Raw genomic sequence first — 15,026 nt, forward strand, 5'->3', positions numbered from 1 at the left:
GATTCGGTTTTCCGTAAACACCCTCTTATGTCGTTAAGGGACGGGTCTACTGTTGAATTTAGATTCAGCAAATCCAATTGCTTTGGCCTAGCTTTCTTATTTGGGTTAGGAAAAACGTTTAATATGTATAAGTAACCTATCATGAATTGGTTGTTGTTCTGTCCTAAGCATAAACTTAAAAACAATTTTGAATTCGTTCTTAAAATTCCGGATAACCAATTTTCTACCCAAATATCGCGATGAAGTTTAGTACTAATAATTATGTTCTGATTAGCCGTCCATTTAGTTGTGATTAACTCAATTGGATTTGTTTTATTTTTTGGCTGTTGTAATGCTTAGATAAACTCGTGATTCAGCTACCTTAGTACTTATTACCCTTGAAGTCGCATATAATTTTCTTTCCATTGCAAAAAAGGTGTCCTCCCTATTTATTTATTTAAAGTAATAAACAATTAGCCTGAACTCTAGATCTGTGAGCTCTGATAATATTATTGAATAGTAGGATTTTTTTTTTAATTTTTTTTTAAGGATGCTCATCTCTAAAGGTAGCAAGTATATCATGAAATTAATTAAGGTGCGCACAAAAACTGATCATGCAGTATATATATCTCATGAAATTAAACAGGTGTGACGGAAGCGAGTCTAAAGACTGAGATTATAAAGAAAAACTATTGTACATATCAAAGCGCTTTCTAAGGTATGAGAAAAAAAACTTTTAACAAATGCAGCTGTGTTTGGTGCGTCGGAAAATGTTGGTCAAGTAAATATTTTCTCGGAAAATATGCTTGGTACGTAAGTTGAAAAATATCATTTTAAAAGCATTTGCATATATTCAAAGCAAATCACTATGAATTTTTTGAATTTGCAGTGCAACTTTGGGGTTGGGGGTTGGGGATTCCTAGGGGTTTTTCTATTGATTCGGTTCCTCCATTTTCTCCTATTTTGAGGAAGATATTTAGTACAAGAAAAAATAGAAAAATATTTTTCGAAAAACATTTTCCGTCATACCAAACAAACCCTTAATGAGATATCGTTTTCCGGAACTAAATGAGGAACTAGATGTTCTTTCACAATGTGGTTTATTTTGCTTGACAATTTTAGAGAGAGCTTGTTTATGATTTCGTGCTGACCCAGTAAACGAACAAATAGGTGGTCTTTCCGGAAATGGCAAACAAAAGTTAAAAGGCAACTACTACCACTTTGGTGAAAAATCATCATTTCTTTTGTGCGGAATGCCCTTCCAAGGCATTAGTCTTTAATTTTTGCCCCTCAAATTGATGGTCTTTAATTTTTGTCTTTCGCTAAAAACTCCTTGGTTCCGGGTTCAAACTCCCATTTAGTAAAAAATTTAAAAACATTCGCAAGGTAGAGTTTGGATTCGTCAGGCAAAGTTTTGCCTCAAACTCTACCTGATCAGACAGAGTTTTGCTACCTTTAGGCAGTAAGGCACCGTTTGAAACTCTGCCTTAAGACAGAGTTTTGCTTTATACCTGAAGGCAAAACTTTACCTTAATACCTGAATGCAAAACTCTACCTTAAGGCAGAGGTTTGCATTAAGATAATTTTTTTTATTTCAGTTGAAATTTTATAAAAACTCTGCCTTAAGACCTAACTTTTGCCCGAGTAGGCCTAATTTTGCTATGAAACTCTGCTTTGCAAAATTCTTTTTTTTTGTTGAGCCGAGATTTGAACCCAGAATTACGAGTATTAGGCGAAGGATAAAAATTAAAACCACCAATTTGAGGGGCAAAACCTTTGAAGGACAATCGTGCAAAGGACTCGAAAATCAGACTCTTTGACCAAAATAAGCTATTATTTCAGCCAATTCACCAAAATAATATATTTTTTTGAAAATTTACAGAACTAGAATAAACATATTTCACAGTAACGTATTAGACATTATTTTATTCAAAAAATTCAACGGGCAAAAAAGTTAAAGGTTAACGGTATTAAAGGGTAATTCGTTACTGTGAGTAACGTTTTATGGTTAATACGTTACTGTGAGTAACGACTCTAAAGAATACAAAATCTGACATTGATTGATCTTAAAGTCGTAACTCAGAGTTACAACTTCAGGCTAAAACGTAACTGACAGTAACGTTTCTACAGAATCCAGACACGAGCAGTTAAATCCTGCAAAGAATTCTTCAAATTACGAACCCTTCTGATTGATGTAATTATAAAACTTTACTGACAATATTGATTACCTTAAAAAAAAGTATCGATCAGCCTTACAAAAAGATACTGATTAGCCTTAAAAAAATTGATTAGTATTAAAAAAATATTGATTAGCCTTATAAAAAAAAGTATTGATTAGCTAAATAAAGTAATAATTTTTCAATTTCAAAACAACACCAGCAGTGGGAAATTATATGAGCAAAAGTTGGTTAATTCTCCCTTTCAACATTTTCTTATACATTTTAAAGTGTAAGATGGTTAAGACCCAAAAGAAATTAAAGAAACAATGTCTTAAGTTTAAAACAATAACTACTAGTAATTAATGCTTATATATCACAGTCTTTTCATATATGAAAATTAAGAACCAACCATCTTTCATATCTACTACTTAACGAAAAATACTTCATCTTCTAGAAGCAAAACAACAACTAAATTTGATTTTTTAATTCACTTCGCTGGAACTAAATTTGTATAAATCAAAACGGCAGCTAAGAATGGTTTCCATCAAGTTGTAGACTAAGAGACCTTAGTGAATCATATATACTCCATAAAATAAAGCACTCAAATTAGCTAGGATAAAATAAAGAACTCAAATCAGTGGATTAATCAACCATAAAACGTTACTCACAGTAACGTATTAACCATAAAACGTTATTCACAGTAACGAATTATCCTTTAACATCGTTAACCTTTAACTTTTTTGCCCATTGAATTTTTTGAATAAAATAATGCATAATACGTTACTGCGGAATACGTTTATTCTACTTCTGTAAATTTTCAAAAAAATATATTATTTTGATGAATTGGCTGAAATAATGACTTACTTTGGTAAAAAATTCCGAAAATCACACCATCAACCATGGCCACATGGGCCCAGCTAAATAAATTTTGAAGCTGCCCCATTTCTTTAAATTTCTTTAAAGTTTTTAAGCAGCTACGTTATTATATTAGCTATCACTATCTCAGCTCCTACATTATCTAATAATTTACTATTTCATCTCCGCTGCTATAGTTGAAGTCTATCAGAATCACTAAAACGTCACCACAAACGCAAGAATTCTCCTTGTTTATGTCAAAACAATAATAATATAAATAAGGTAAAAATACGAGATACGTCTGTTGAAACTAGTATACTATATAATACTATATGTATAGAGGAAGATAATCCTCAAAGAGAGACTCAAATCTCAAAAGTCTATAGGTATGGGAAAGTTGAAGTATGAGCCTTTATTCGAGACCAAGAAAGCAAAGGGGAGGATATTATATAGGCTATTTGCAAGTTCTATGTTTTGTGGGATTATCTTGATTTGGATTTATAGACTATGTAATATACCAAAACCAGGTGAAAATGGTAGATATGGTTGGATTGGAATGCTTGGAGCTGAACTATGGTTCGGTTTTTACTGGCTCCTCACCCAATCTCTTCGTTGGAACAGAGTTCATCGTCACACATTTCGAGACAGGCTCTTACAAAGGTACGTGACAATCTCATCTAAAAGTTTTATCTGTTAGATTGAACAAAACACTCGTTCATATGATGACATGAGTTGTGCTGCAATGAAACAGTGAAGATTTATATAGCTGACTCAACTTGTTTGGGACTGAAACATAGTACTTGTTATTTATTGAGCAGATCACTCGTTTATTCATTTAATTATATTTTCAGATCCCCCTCATATAAGGGCCTCATAGTTATATGTCTCAAGTGCGGAAAAGTTTTTTTTTGTTTTTGATTAAGGTGGAGGTGGAATTTGAACTCAGAACCACTGCCTGTTTTGATATCATATTGAACTGTGTGATCATATCGTCTAAAAGTTTAAACGGTTAGAGAGAGTAGATTTTATTTACTTAATCATTTATTGTTGTCCATGGAACAGGTATGAGGATGAGTTGCCAAGAGTAGATGTATTTGTGTGCACTGCTGATCCTGCAATAGAGCCACCAATTATGGTGATCAATACGGTTTTATCAGTCATCGCATACAATTATCCACCAGAAAAACTCAGTGTTTATCTCTCGGATGATGCTGGCTCTGAGCTTACATTTTACGCCTTGCTAGAAGCTTCTCGTTTCTCAAAGCATTGGCTTCCCTATTGCAAGAAATTCAACGTTGAGCCGAGATCCCCTGCTGCCTATTTTACATCTTCGTCTCTATCAGATCAATCGAATGCAGATTTTTCCGAAATAAAGGTACTTCCTCCGATCCAATTTATATGGCGTTAACTTTTTTTTTTTGGTCTGTTTCAGAAAGAATGATGCGTTTGTATTTTTGGAAACTCTTTAGATTTGCACTTCATGTTTTATCCTTAGTGGCTCTTATAGTCATAGAAATGTCATGACATGTTTAAGACCTTAAATTCTAAAGATGCTTTTGGTATGTGCCAAAACTCCATCTTTCTTTCTTAAATTCCGTGTCCAATCAAATACTCTTGTTTTAGGATTAGCCTGTTCTTTGGCTATCCTGGAGGATGGTAAGTGTTCAAAGAATTTTTCAGTTTTATTGTGGTCCGGCCCTTCCCCGGACCTCCCGCATAGCGGGAGCTTAGTGCACCGGGCTCCCTTTATTGAAAGTTATTGATCCAGATAATAAAGTTGTTAAACTTTTCAGTTATTTAATATAACAAACGCAACAAAGTAGGTGAATGATTCTGCCAACCACCTTGAGGAATCTGTATGTACTTCATTGACGATGGAATTATTTAAAAAATTGTTTTGTTCTGTTGAAAGTTATTGATCCAAACGATTAAGTTGTTAAACTTCTCAATTATTTAATATAACAAATGCAATAAAGTAGGTGAATGATTCTGCCAACCACCTTGAGGACTCTGCATGTGCTTCACTTTTCTTTTTCCTTTTATCCATTACCTACTACTTGATGATGAGGCTGCATATGAAAAGTTCACAATTATATGCTATCTCTGCAAAAGGCTATGTGCTCGAACTCTCCAAAAATGTTGCTGCACTCATGTCGGATCTTCCAAAATGCGTTTTGGAGGATCCGACACGCACCAGCAACATTTTTGAAGAGTCCGAGCAACATAGGTAAAAGGTTTTAAGCTAGTTTGATTAAATTAAATAGCTGCCCATTATAAGCAAAACTATCATAGGAGTGACAATCTGTTCTTTTTATGCTTCTGATTTTGTATGTAACAAGCACCATCAATTATGTATTTTTTTTATCAAGTAAGCACCATTGATTTTATCTTCGAATTCTGTTCCTGTTACTCTATTATTTACCATAAAACTGTTGAATGTCGAGTAAATTTCAAGCATAAATCTTACGACCAGACAGCTAGTAGATGATATCGATAAAATGTTGAGGTATATATACGGTTGATAGCCAACATCTTTTCTTAATGCTGCAGAGATTATACGAGGACATGGCAAACAGAATTGACGATGCGTGCAAGACTGAAAAAGTCTCAGATCAAGCAAAATTAGAATACACAGGATTTTCTAAATGGGATTCATATTCATCCAAGAAAAACCATGCTGCTATCTTGCAGGTATAAAAAAGAAAAAGAATATCAAAAGTACTAGTGCAAGTTAGGCCATGTTCTCGTTTATCATGTTAAGGAGATTCAACAATTTATGTACACACATATGGATTTAATAAATGCAACTTTACATATATGATCTTATCTATGTCTGCTTTCATCCGCGTACTAGATACTAATCGACAGCAGAGACGAAGATACAAAAGACATTGATGGGGTAACACTGCCAACTTTAGTCTACGTGGCTCGGGAGAAGCATCCTCAGCACTTCCATAATTTCAAAGCTGGGGCAATGAATGCATTGGTAAGTCTAGCAAGATGATTATTTTTCTTTATGTAATCTTGGATAAAAAACTGTGAATAATTTTTTAACTGAAACTTTCAGATCAGGGTGTCCTCGGAGATCAGCAATGCGCCAGTAATTCTGAGTGTAGATTGTGATATGTATTCGAACAACTCAAACTCGATTCAAGAGGTTCTTTGCTTCTTTATGGATGAAGAAAGAAGTCATGATATTGCATTCGTGCAATTTCCACAATCTTTTGAAAATACCACTAAAAATGAAGTTTATGGTTCTCTAAGAGTAATTGATGAGGTCAGTACATCTCTAGTTTGTTTTACCTTCCTAATCATTCAATGTGTGTTGATGAATAAAATTTTCCTTCCATTACTTTTACATCATCTTAAGGTGGAATTCCATGGTGTGGATGGTAACGGTGGTCCATTGTATACTGGAACTGGCTGCTTTCATAGGAGAGATACCCTTTATGGTAGAGAGTTCAGCAAGGAAGCTAAGATTGATTTGAAGAGTGCATGTCCTGAAAAGACAGAAAAAGACGTGCATGAGTTGGAAGAAAGACTAGAAAGATTAGCGAGTTCCACGTACGAGCAAAACACTCAATGGGGAAATGAGGTATGTTCAATCTGATGTTGAAGACAAAGCTTAAAATCTTAGATGAGATAGTCACACACTTTTAATAACTAACTCGTTGTGAACTTCATTAACATGGCAGATTGGTTTGAAGTACGGGTGCCCAGTCGAAGATGTATTGACCGGGTTGACAATTCAGTGTAAAGGTTGGAAATCCGTTTATTATCGTCCTAAAAGGAAGGCATTTTTAGGGCTTACTGCAACAACTTTGGATCAGATACTAGTGCAGCATAAGAGATGGTCCGAGGGCGACTTAAATATTCTGCTTTCGAAGTATAGCCCTATTCGGTATGGACTTGGAAAGCTCAATTTTTGCCATATGCTTGGGTATCTCACTTACTGCCTATGGTCTCCGAATTTCTTGGCGACTCTGTACTATTCTATCGTCCCTTCGCTTTATCTACTCAAAGGAATTTCCTTGTTTCCACAGGTATTTTCGCCCCTTAATTATCGCCATTTTCTTAACAACGTCATACTAAAGCTTTAATTCTATAGGTTTAGCTAAGATAAATTAGGAAATTAGAAACTTATTCCTTTTTTGTTTAGTGTGAACTCAACTTACTTTAGAGCTAAAATAGAATCATCAACAATCCTGTCTAATTTACTCCACAAGTTGATTGCTGAAGAAAAATATTATAGCCTCTTTTGAGTCAATAAGAATACCAGAATTCCACTTTAAAGAACCTTACCTTAAAGGCTTAAATATGTCGAAATTGAAGTTATCCCATCAGTGGTAATTATGCTGTCAATGAATATGCATACATTTGTGAATTTCGTTCTATTAAATCTACTTTCTGTTATGGTTTGACACATACAAACAAAGAACGATCAAACTTTACACCAGAAAATGCAATTTTAGTAATAATTGGCAGAAAAGGGTTAAAACCTATGTTGCTCTGACTCCCAAAAAATGTTGTCTCACCCGTGCCTGATCCTCCAAAGATACATTGCTTTTGGAGGATCTGACACGCACCCAGCCCCCCTTTTTTTTGAAGAGTCCGAGCAAATATAAAACTGGCACTAAAAGCAAATGGTGGAGCAAAAATCACTGGCATTCAAAAGAACTTTACACAGTCTTCTTTTGTTCTCAAATTTCAGGTCTCAAGCAAATGGTTCTTGCCATTTGTTTACGTGATAATCGCGGAACTAATATACAGTTTCGCCGAATTCCTCTATAGCGGTGGAACGATTCTTGGATGGTGGAATGAACAAAGAATTTGGCTTTACAAGAGAACAAGCTCCTACATATTTGCCTTTCTTGATACAATGTTGAAGTTATTTGGTTCTTCCAATACAACATTCATAGTCACTCCAAAAGTCACTGATGATGATGTGTTGTTGAGATACAAACAAGAGAAAATGGAATTTGGAAGTGCTTCACCTATGCTTACAATTTTGTCAACACTGGCAATGCTCAATCTTTTTTGCCTTGTGGGGTTAGTGAAAGAACTGATATTAACAAGAGAATTGGGATTGAAATATGTATTTGAAACTATGGTTTTGCAAGTTTTGCTTTGTGGGATTCTGGTTTTTGTTAACTTGCCTTTGTATAATGCTCTCTTCTTTAGACAAGATAAGGGGAAAATACCTAGTTCCACTACAGTTCAGTCAGTGGTTTTTGCACTTTCTGTTTGCACATGTATTTCATATTTGTATTAGTAGTACTGTAAATGGAAATGTTCCTCTCTGCCCCTTAAAGGTAGGGGTAAGGTCTGTGTATATCCTACCCTCCTCAAATTTCACTTGTGGGACTACACTGGATATGTTGTTGTTGTTGTTGTTGTAAATGTTGGATCTTTTTAGGAACAATGTGTAATCATGGAATCATGAGAGAAAATATATGCTACTGCATCAAATCCTTACCGAGTTTAAGTTTTATTTATTGATGGTGTATTATCATGAATTGGTAAGTTTTGCGCTGGTTATCAACCTACTACCCTTTTTCTTTTATCCGGGCTTGAGACCTGCAATGTGAGCAAGCCAAGTTTGCTGATGGTGTGTGAAGTGTAGGTAATTACAAGATCTCTATGATAAGGATTATTTGGTAACTTTGTAAAAACGATCATTACCTGCTATCAATACAAGTTAAACTACGCTGCTAGTGTTTAGGGTAAATTTCACAGATGGTCACTTAATTATCACTTTTTTCACAAAAGTCACTTAACTATCGTTTCTGAAACAAAAGTTACTTAACTATCACTTTTTTTCACAAAGTCACTTAACTATCATTTCTAACACAAAAGTCACTTAACTTTGAGTATACTAACACAAAAGTCACTAAACTATTTTCCGGTGTCACTAAGCCACTTTATGGTGAATAACTCATCTTTTACGCTTTTTTTTTCTTTTATAAAAAATCTAATAAATTAAAAATTACTTAAAAAGGTTCAACCCGACCCAATCCAAAATTAATTATTACTCCCTCAGTCCCAATTCATATGACACGGTTCGAATTTTAAGTCAAAACAGTTTAATTTTGACCGTGAACTTGGGCACGTGATCTTTAAATGTTTGAAAAAAAGGTACATATTTGGAAACTACGTAAAAAATACTATAAGTCACGATACTTGAATTCAAAATATTTAAAAGATATATGACAAAATTACAGTCAAAGAAACACTTGTTTGAATCTCGAAATCCGAAAGGTGCTACATAAAATGGGACAGAGGGAGTAAATTTTTTTGGACGGGTTGAACCTTTTTAAGTAATTTTTAATTTATTAGATTTTTTTTTTTAAAAAAGGAGAGTAAAAGATGAGTTATTCACCGTAAAGTGGTTTAGTGACATCGGAAAGTGATTTAGTGACTTTTGTGTTAGAAACGATAGTTAAGTGATTTTTGTGAAAAAAAAAATGATATTAAGTGACTTTTGTATTAGAAACTATAGTTAAGTGACTTTTGTGGGGGAAAAAAAATTAAGTGACTTTTGTGTTAGAAACGATAGCGAAGTGACTTTTATGAAAAAAAGTGATAGTTAGGGGAAATTTCAGTAATGTACAATTTAGCACATAAAATTACATTTGCATAGTCATATTTTTAAATTACAAACCCATGACCCAACAAATTATGGCCCCAGCTTGTATATACAACATTATACAACAATATACAGCTTTATACACCTACTGTAGATAATGTATAAACCTTGTATAATAATGTATAAAGAACGTGTTTATACACACTGCTACAGGAGATGTTTATACATTAAAGGGGTTTATAGGGTGTTATACAATGTTTATACATTGTATACAGTTTATACAGTGTTTATACAAATGTTAAAAATATAACATAATGTATGTGTTTTATACACACTATACCCTAAAAAAAAAACCAACATTAGAAAGAGATTTGGAAGGGAAAAATAGCATCTTGGAGTTTGATAAGGGAGGGGGAGCGGGGGGGGGGGGGGGGGGGGGGGGAATCTCGGGTAAATAAAAGTTTTTCAACATGGGATAGAGGCTGCAAAATGTAAAAAAAAAAAAAAAGTATGGCCATTTCGGGTAAATAGGTTACCCAAAATGGCATACCATGTTATTTTCCCTAAATAATAATTGTAACTGCTTAACTTCATATAATTTCTAATTTTTATAAATAAAAGTAAAAACACCTTTGTACTCGGTTGACCTTGTAGTAAACATATTTATTCTTCGTGATTCGACCACGTTCTCAAGTCAACTATTTGACTTCCCGATTACCCAATTCCACCTAATTATGGAGCTTTCGAAAGGGAAAAAAACTAAGTTATATTGATAGCTTCTCAAAGTTACCAACAAATTTCATTTAGATATCCAAATTATAATTTATTTTAATTAAACATATGAACACATGTAAGTGATAACGAGTGTCTATTAGACATATTCAGTTTAATTTTTTTTTTATTTTTTTACGCGTGATCTCGAATGCCCATTATATATGTAAATAAGTTACGCACGTAAAATGTGTCATCTCCTTCAATTATACACATCATCCTCAATTGATATATGTCCGAGGTTTTATAGCTTATTGAGACTAATTCGCATAATTAAAGAATGTGATATATTTTAAGTAGTTAACTTATTGCATTTGAGAACACACGATAAAAAAATTAAAATCAAAATATGAAGTTTTTAACATGAACACTTTGTTATGTTTCATATGTTTAATTAAAATAAGTTGTAGTTCAAGTACCTAAATGAAATTTGCCGGCAAATTTAAAGGGTCGTCATGTATTAAACTTAAAAAAAAAAAAAACTAATAATGGGTTTTCGGGTACGGTTAACCCGAAAACTTTTAAGTACAAGTTTAGTTCATCAAACTTTTAAGACAAAACAAAGTCGTGTATTCTTTAACTTAGTCAAACACAAATATCGTATCAATTTCAACTTTGCTGTCCAAATCCCAAAATTTTCTCAAGAAAAGGTAAACCCTAGTCTCAAAATCCCTTTTTGATGCTTTTTTTATTTTTTTTTATTTTTTTTGATTGCAGATGAGAATTGGGTCATTGAAAGGTTGGATCTTGGTGACAATATTGGTGGCAGCATGGAGTTGTGGAGAGGTTTATGGGATTAGATTTGTGATAGATAGAGAAGAATGTTTTTCACATAAAGTTGAAATGGGAGAAACAGTTCATGTTTCATTTGTTGTTATCAAATCAGAAGGTTCTTGGCATTACAATGAAGAGGGTGTTGACCTTGTGGTAACCAAAATTTACTTCAGTTTTTCTCTTTCTTTCTGTTTGTGTTTTATGTTATCGCGTAGTTTCTTATTTTTCAATGTGTGTATTATTATATGTTGCTGCACTTGTATTGTATCTTGCTATGTTGCTGTTTTGTTTTTCGTACAATCCTGCATTGGATACATTTCTTTTGAGCCGAGGGTCTATCGGAAACAACCTCTCTACCCCACAAAGGTAGGGGTAAGGTCTGTGTACATCCTACTCTCCCCAAACCCCACTTGTGGGATTACACTGTGTATGTCGTTGTTCTTGTTTAATTCTTTTTTCTCTGTTTATTAGCTTATGTTGTCATTAATATTGTAAGAATTTTCGTTGATTTATTGAGATGAAAGGCGATATAGTAGTTATCGGAGTGATCAGAGGGTTCTTGGCATTACAGTGAAGAGGGTGTTGAACTTGTGTTAACCAAAATTACTTTCAATTTTTCTCTTTCTTTCTGTTTGTGTTTTATGTTAATTTTGTTTCTCTGTTTTTTAGCTTGTATATAGGTATGTAATTTGCAGGTTTTGGTTTTTGTTTTTGTGATTTCTGCTGATTGAAACTTGTAAAAATTTCATCTTTGATGTTATTGAGGAGAAAGGTGATAGAGTAGTTTTCCTATCAATTTTATATCTTGTTGCTGTGATTCTGAACTGTTAATAATGCAAGTGGGGTTTGGAAAAATTCAGGGTTTTTTTGGTGATTTCTGTTGATTGAAAATTGTAAAAATTTCATCTGATTTATTGAGATGAAAGGCGATATTGTAGTTTTCGGATTGACTGTATATCTTGTTGCTGTGGTTCTGAACTGTTAATAATACAAGTCGGGTTTGGAGTAATTCAAGCTTTGTCGTTTTGTTTATTGTGATTTCTGCTGATTGAAAATTGTGAAAATTTCGTCTTTATTGAGATGAGAGGCGATATAGTAGTTGTAAAGTTAATTGTATATCTTGTTGCTGTGATTTCTGAACTGTTAATAATGCAAGTGGGGTTTCGGAATTCAAGCTTTGTTGTTTTGTTTTACGAGTTTGTGTTGACTTTGATTTTAAGCAAGCTCGAATTTTCCAAGCTTTCTTATTTTGTTTTTCAAATTTGTGTGGACTTTGATTGTAAGCTTCATTAGAAGCTTGAATTGTCCGAGCTTTGTTGTTTTGTTTTTCAAATTTGTGTTGACTTTGATTTTGAGCTTCATTAGAAGGTCAAATTGTTGACAACAAACTAACAGTATCTTTTCCTTACTTTTACTTGTCTCTCTTCTTGTGTCTTTTGTAACTTCAATCCTGGACACCATAAATTGCAATTTGGTTTGGTGGGTGGTAGGAGGAAAGTTTATCACTTTTTTTCTCCTTTTACCTTGTGGGATGGGGGAATTGAGTCCCAACTATGAGAATTAGAATTACATGGGTTCATGTTCAAGAAAGTTTGAATCTTGGGGCTGTAGATTGATGAGCTTTTTTAAATCCACATAAGGATTACTTCAGTCGGCTTTTCTTGTCAATTCATTTTAGTTTTTGCCTTTTTTCATAACCGAGAAGTCTCTGAGGGCCTATGGCCCACGGTTCAAAGCTCTAACCTTCTTCAAAACTTTAATTAAATATCAAGGTTTTGTCTACACCAGTGTTCGAACCCGTGATGTGCGCCTAACTACACATCGCGTGCTGCACTCATTCTACTAGACCAAAACCTTTGGCATTGGTTTTTCACTTTGTCACAATTGGTTCTTTATGCTATCTAGAAGAAAAGCTTACATAGCCATATTTTACACTCGACTAGAGAAAAGTGTCTTTTTATCCATTCTCTGGTGGATTATTCAATTGATGTTTCTACGTTGGTGGAAATTAGGTGAAGGGACCTTCTGGGGAACAAATTCATGATTTTCGTGACAAAATAAGTGAGAAGACTGAGTTTGTGGCCCATCACGAAGGAGTTTATCGTTTCTGTTTCACCAACAAGTCGCCCTATCATGAAACCATAGACTTTGATCTTCACGCTGCCCACTTTGCGTACCATGACGAGCATGCAAAAGACGGTTAGCGTGTCACTTTTCCTCATCTTACTTTTTGGCGCTTTTAGAAGAGATCTTACTTTTCATTATAATGCTGCAGAGCATTTCAAACCATTGTTTGAGAACATTGGACAACTAGAGGAAGCTTTATACAATATTCAGTTTGAGCAGCATTGGCTCGAGGCCCAGACAGACCGGCAAGCAATAGGTATTAGTAAAGCTTTTGCATATTTCTTATATGAATCTCCCACATTTCAGCAAATCAAAATTTTACCAATCACTTACTCCCTCCATCCCATATTACTTGGCCACTTTCCCTTTTGCACGCCCCTTAAGAAATCATAAATAAAAGATGTATCTTACTACCTTACCCCTATCTCTCTCCAATAAATACATTCTAATCAATATTGACTATTTTCAAGAACATTTAATACTAAGGGTAAGATGGAAAAGATTTAATTAATTTTATCTTGGTTTTGTATATGAACAAGTAATTAGGGACATATATTTTTAGTAATGTGGCCAAGTTATATGGGACGGAGGGAGTACCATTTTTATAGTAGAAACAGCCCTCTTTTCCCTTTAGCGTACGCTTCAATTAGATAATTCTCCTCACTTTTTCGCACGATGTTAGTCTTAGATCCAGTGAAATGTTTTTTATCGTTTCAGTTTCGGTTATTTTATATAGATTTCAGTTTCTTTGTTCAATTTTGCAAGCCTGAGGATGCATACTTCTCCTTCATCTTGAATATGTGAATGATTATGACCTTTAGCGTATGACCATTTAAGCTCAAAATCTTGTTTTTTAAAAGATTCATTGGGAAAAAAGCTTAAAATCTTGGTAATGCTAAAAAAGTGCGAGGTTGTTCTTTATTTGCTTATGTTGTAACGTTTGAACCTCTTAGCTTTAGGCACTTCATATGTTGTGTTCTTTGGATAAGGATACCTATATATCCACGACTTAGTGGTTCCGATATTCACATGCAGTGTCCCTTTTCTGTTCACTAACAAGGTGAGAATATCATTTATTTCCATATTATCTGTTTCTCGTGCCATCTTAATCTTTTATACTAATGACAAAAGCCGTGTACACAAATCCGCTAGAATCATGTAATAGTTTGCATACTCCAAACCTCGTCTTTCTAATATGGTGATATCATTTCTATTTTATGCAGTGAATGAAATAATGAGCAAAAGAGCAATGTACAAAGCTTTGTTCGAGTGTTCTGCTCTCATCGGCGTTAGCGTTCTGCAAGTCTACCTTCTAAAGCATCTTTTCGAACGAAAGCTGGGGCAGTCCAGAGTTTAGGTTTTGACTGAGCACAGGATATTTATACTGCAGAATCCTTGAACTTTAAATGTATTGGCTTTTTGTATTCCTTCCAGAAGGCAGGTACTGTAAAAATAGAATGAATGATTTTCGCCAGAGATTAAGTTATTACAGTTCCTTTGGTTGGATGTTCAAGGCTCTATAATTTAAATGAAAGAATAAAGATGGTAGACGATAAAAAGTTTTATTCTAACTTTATCCTAATCTATGATTGAAGATTTCTCCAAGTTCTTTAAAATTTTCTTTGTTTGTCACATTTCTTCCCTTTAACAAGCTTGATCCTGAATTTACATTTGCATTCAGTCTCATTATATTTCAGTTGCTTCAATGATGTCATGCTCGTCTTGGACTTGGCCGTGCCTCTTTGGGCACATGTGACGGCGACCTCAATGTGGAA

At 34.0% G+C, this 15,026-nt stretch overlaps 1 protein-coding gene across 1 annotated transcript; it reads left to right on the top strand.

The window, feature by feature from the left end:
• The first annotated feature begins 3,265 nt into the window (after positions 1 to 3,265).
• On the top strand, positions 3,266 to 14,825 carry LOC132616545 (cellulose synthase-like protein E1). Its single transcript, XM_060331019.1, has 12 exons — positions 3,266 to 3,653; positions 4,056 to 4,368; positions 5,544 to 5,684; positions 5,848 to 5,979; positions 6,061 to 6,270; positions 6,364 to 6,588; positions 6,689 to 7,036; positions 7,705 to 8,208; positions 11,068 to 11,277; positions 13,137 to 13,323; positions 13,400 to 13,507; positions 14,475 to 14,825. Exons 1-12 carry the CDS (start codon positions 3,382 to 3,384, stop codon positions 14,606 to 14,608), a joined length of 2,784 nt encoding a protein of 927 aa, XP_060187002.1. The 5' UTR covers positions 3,266 to 3,381; the 3' UTR covers positions 14,609 to 14,825.
• The last annotated feature ends 201 nt before the right edge of the window (positions 14,826 to 15,026 follow it).

Source organism: Lycium barbarum, chromosome 11 (genome assembly GCF_019175385.1).
Source record: "Lycium barbarum isolate Lr01 chromosome 11, ASM1917538v2, whole genome shotgun sequence".
In the NCBI taxonomy this organism is placed as follows: domain Eukaryota; kingdom Viridiplantae; phylum Streptophyta; class Magnoliopsida; order Solanales; family Solanaceae; genus Lycium; species Lycium barbarum.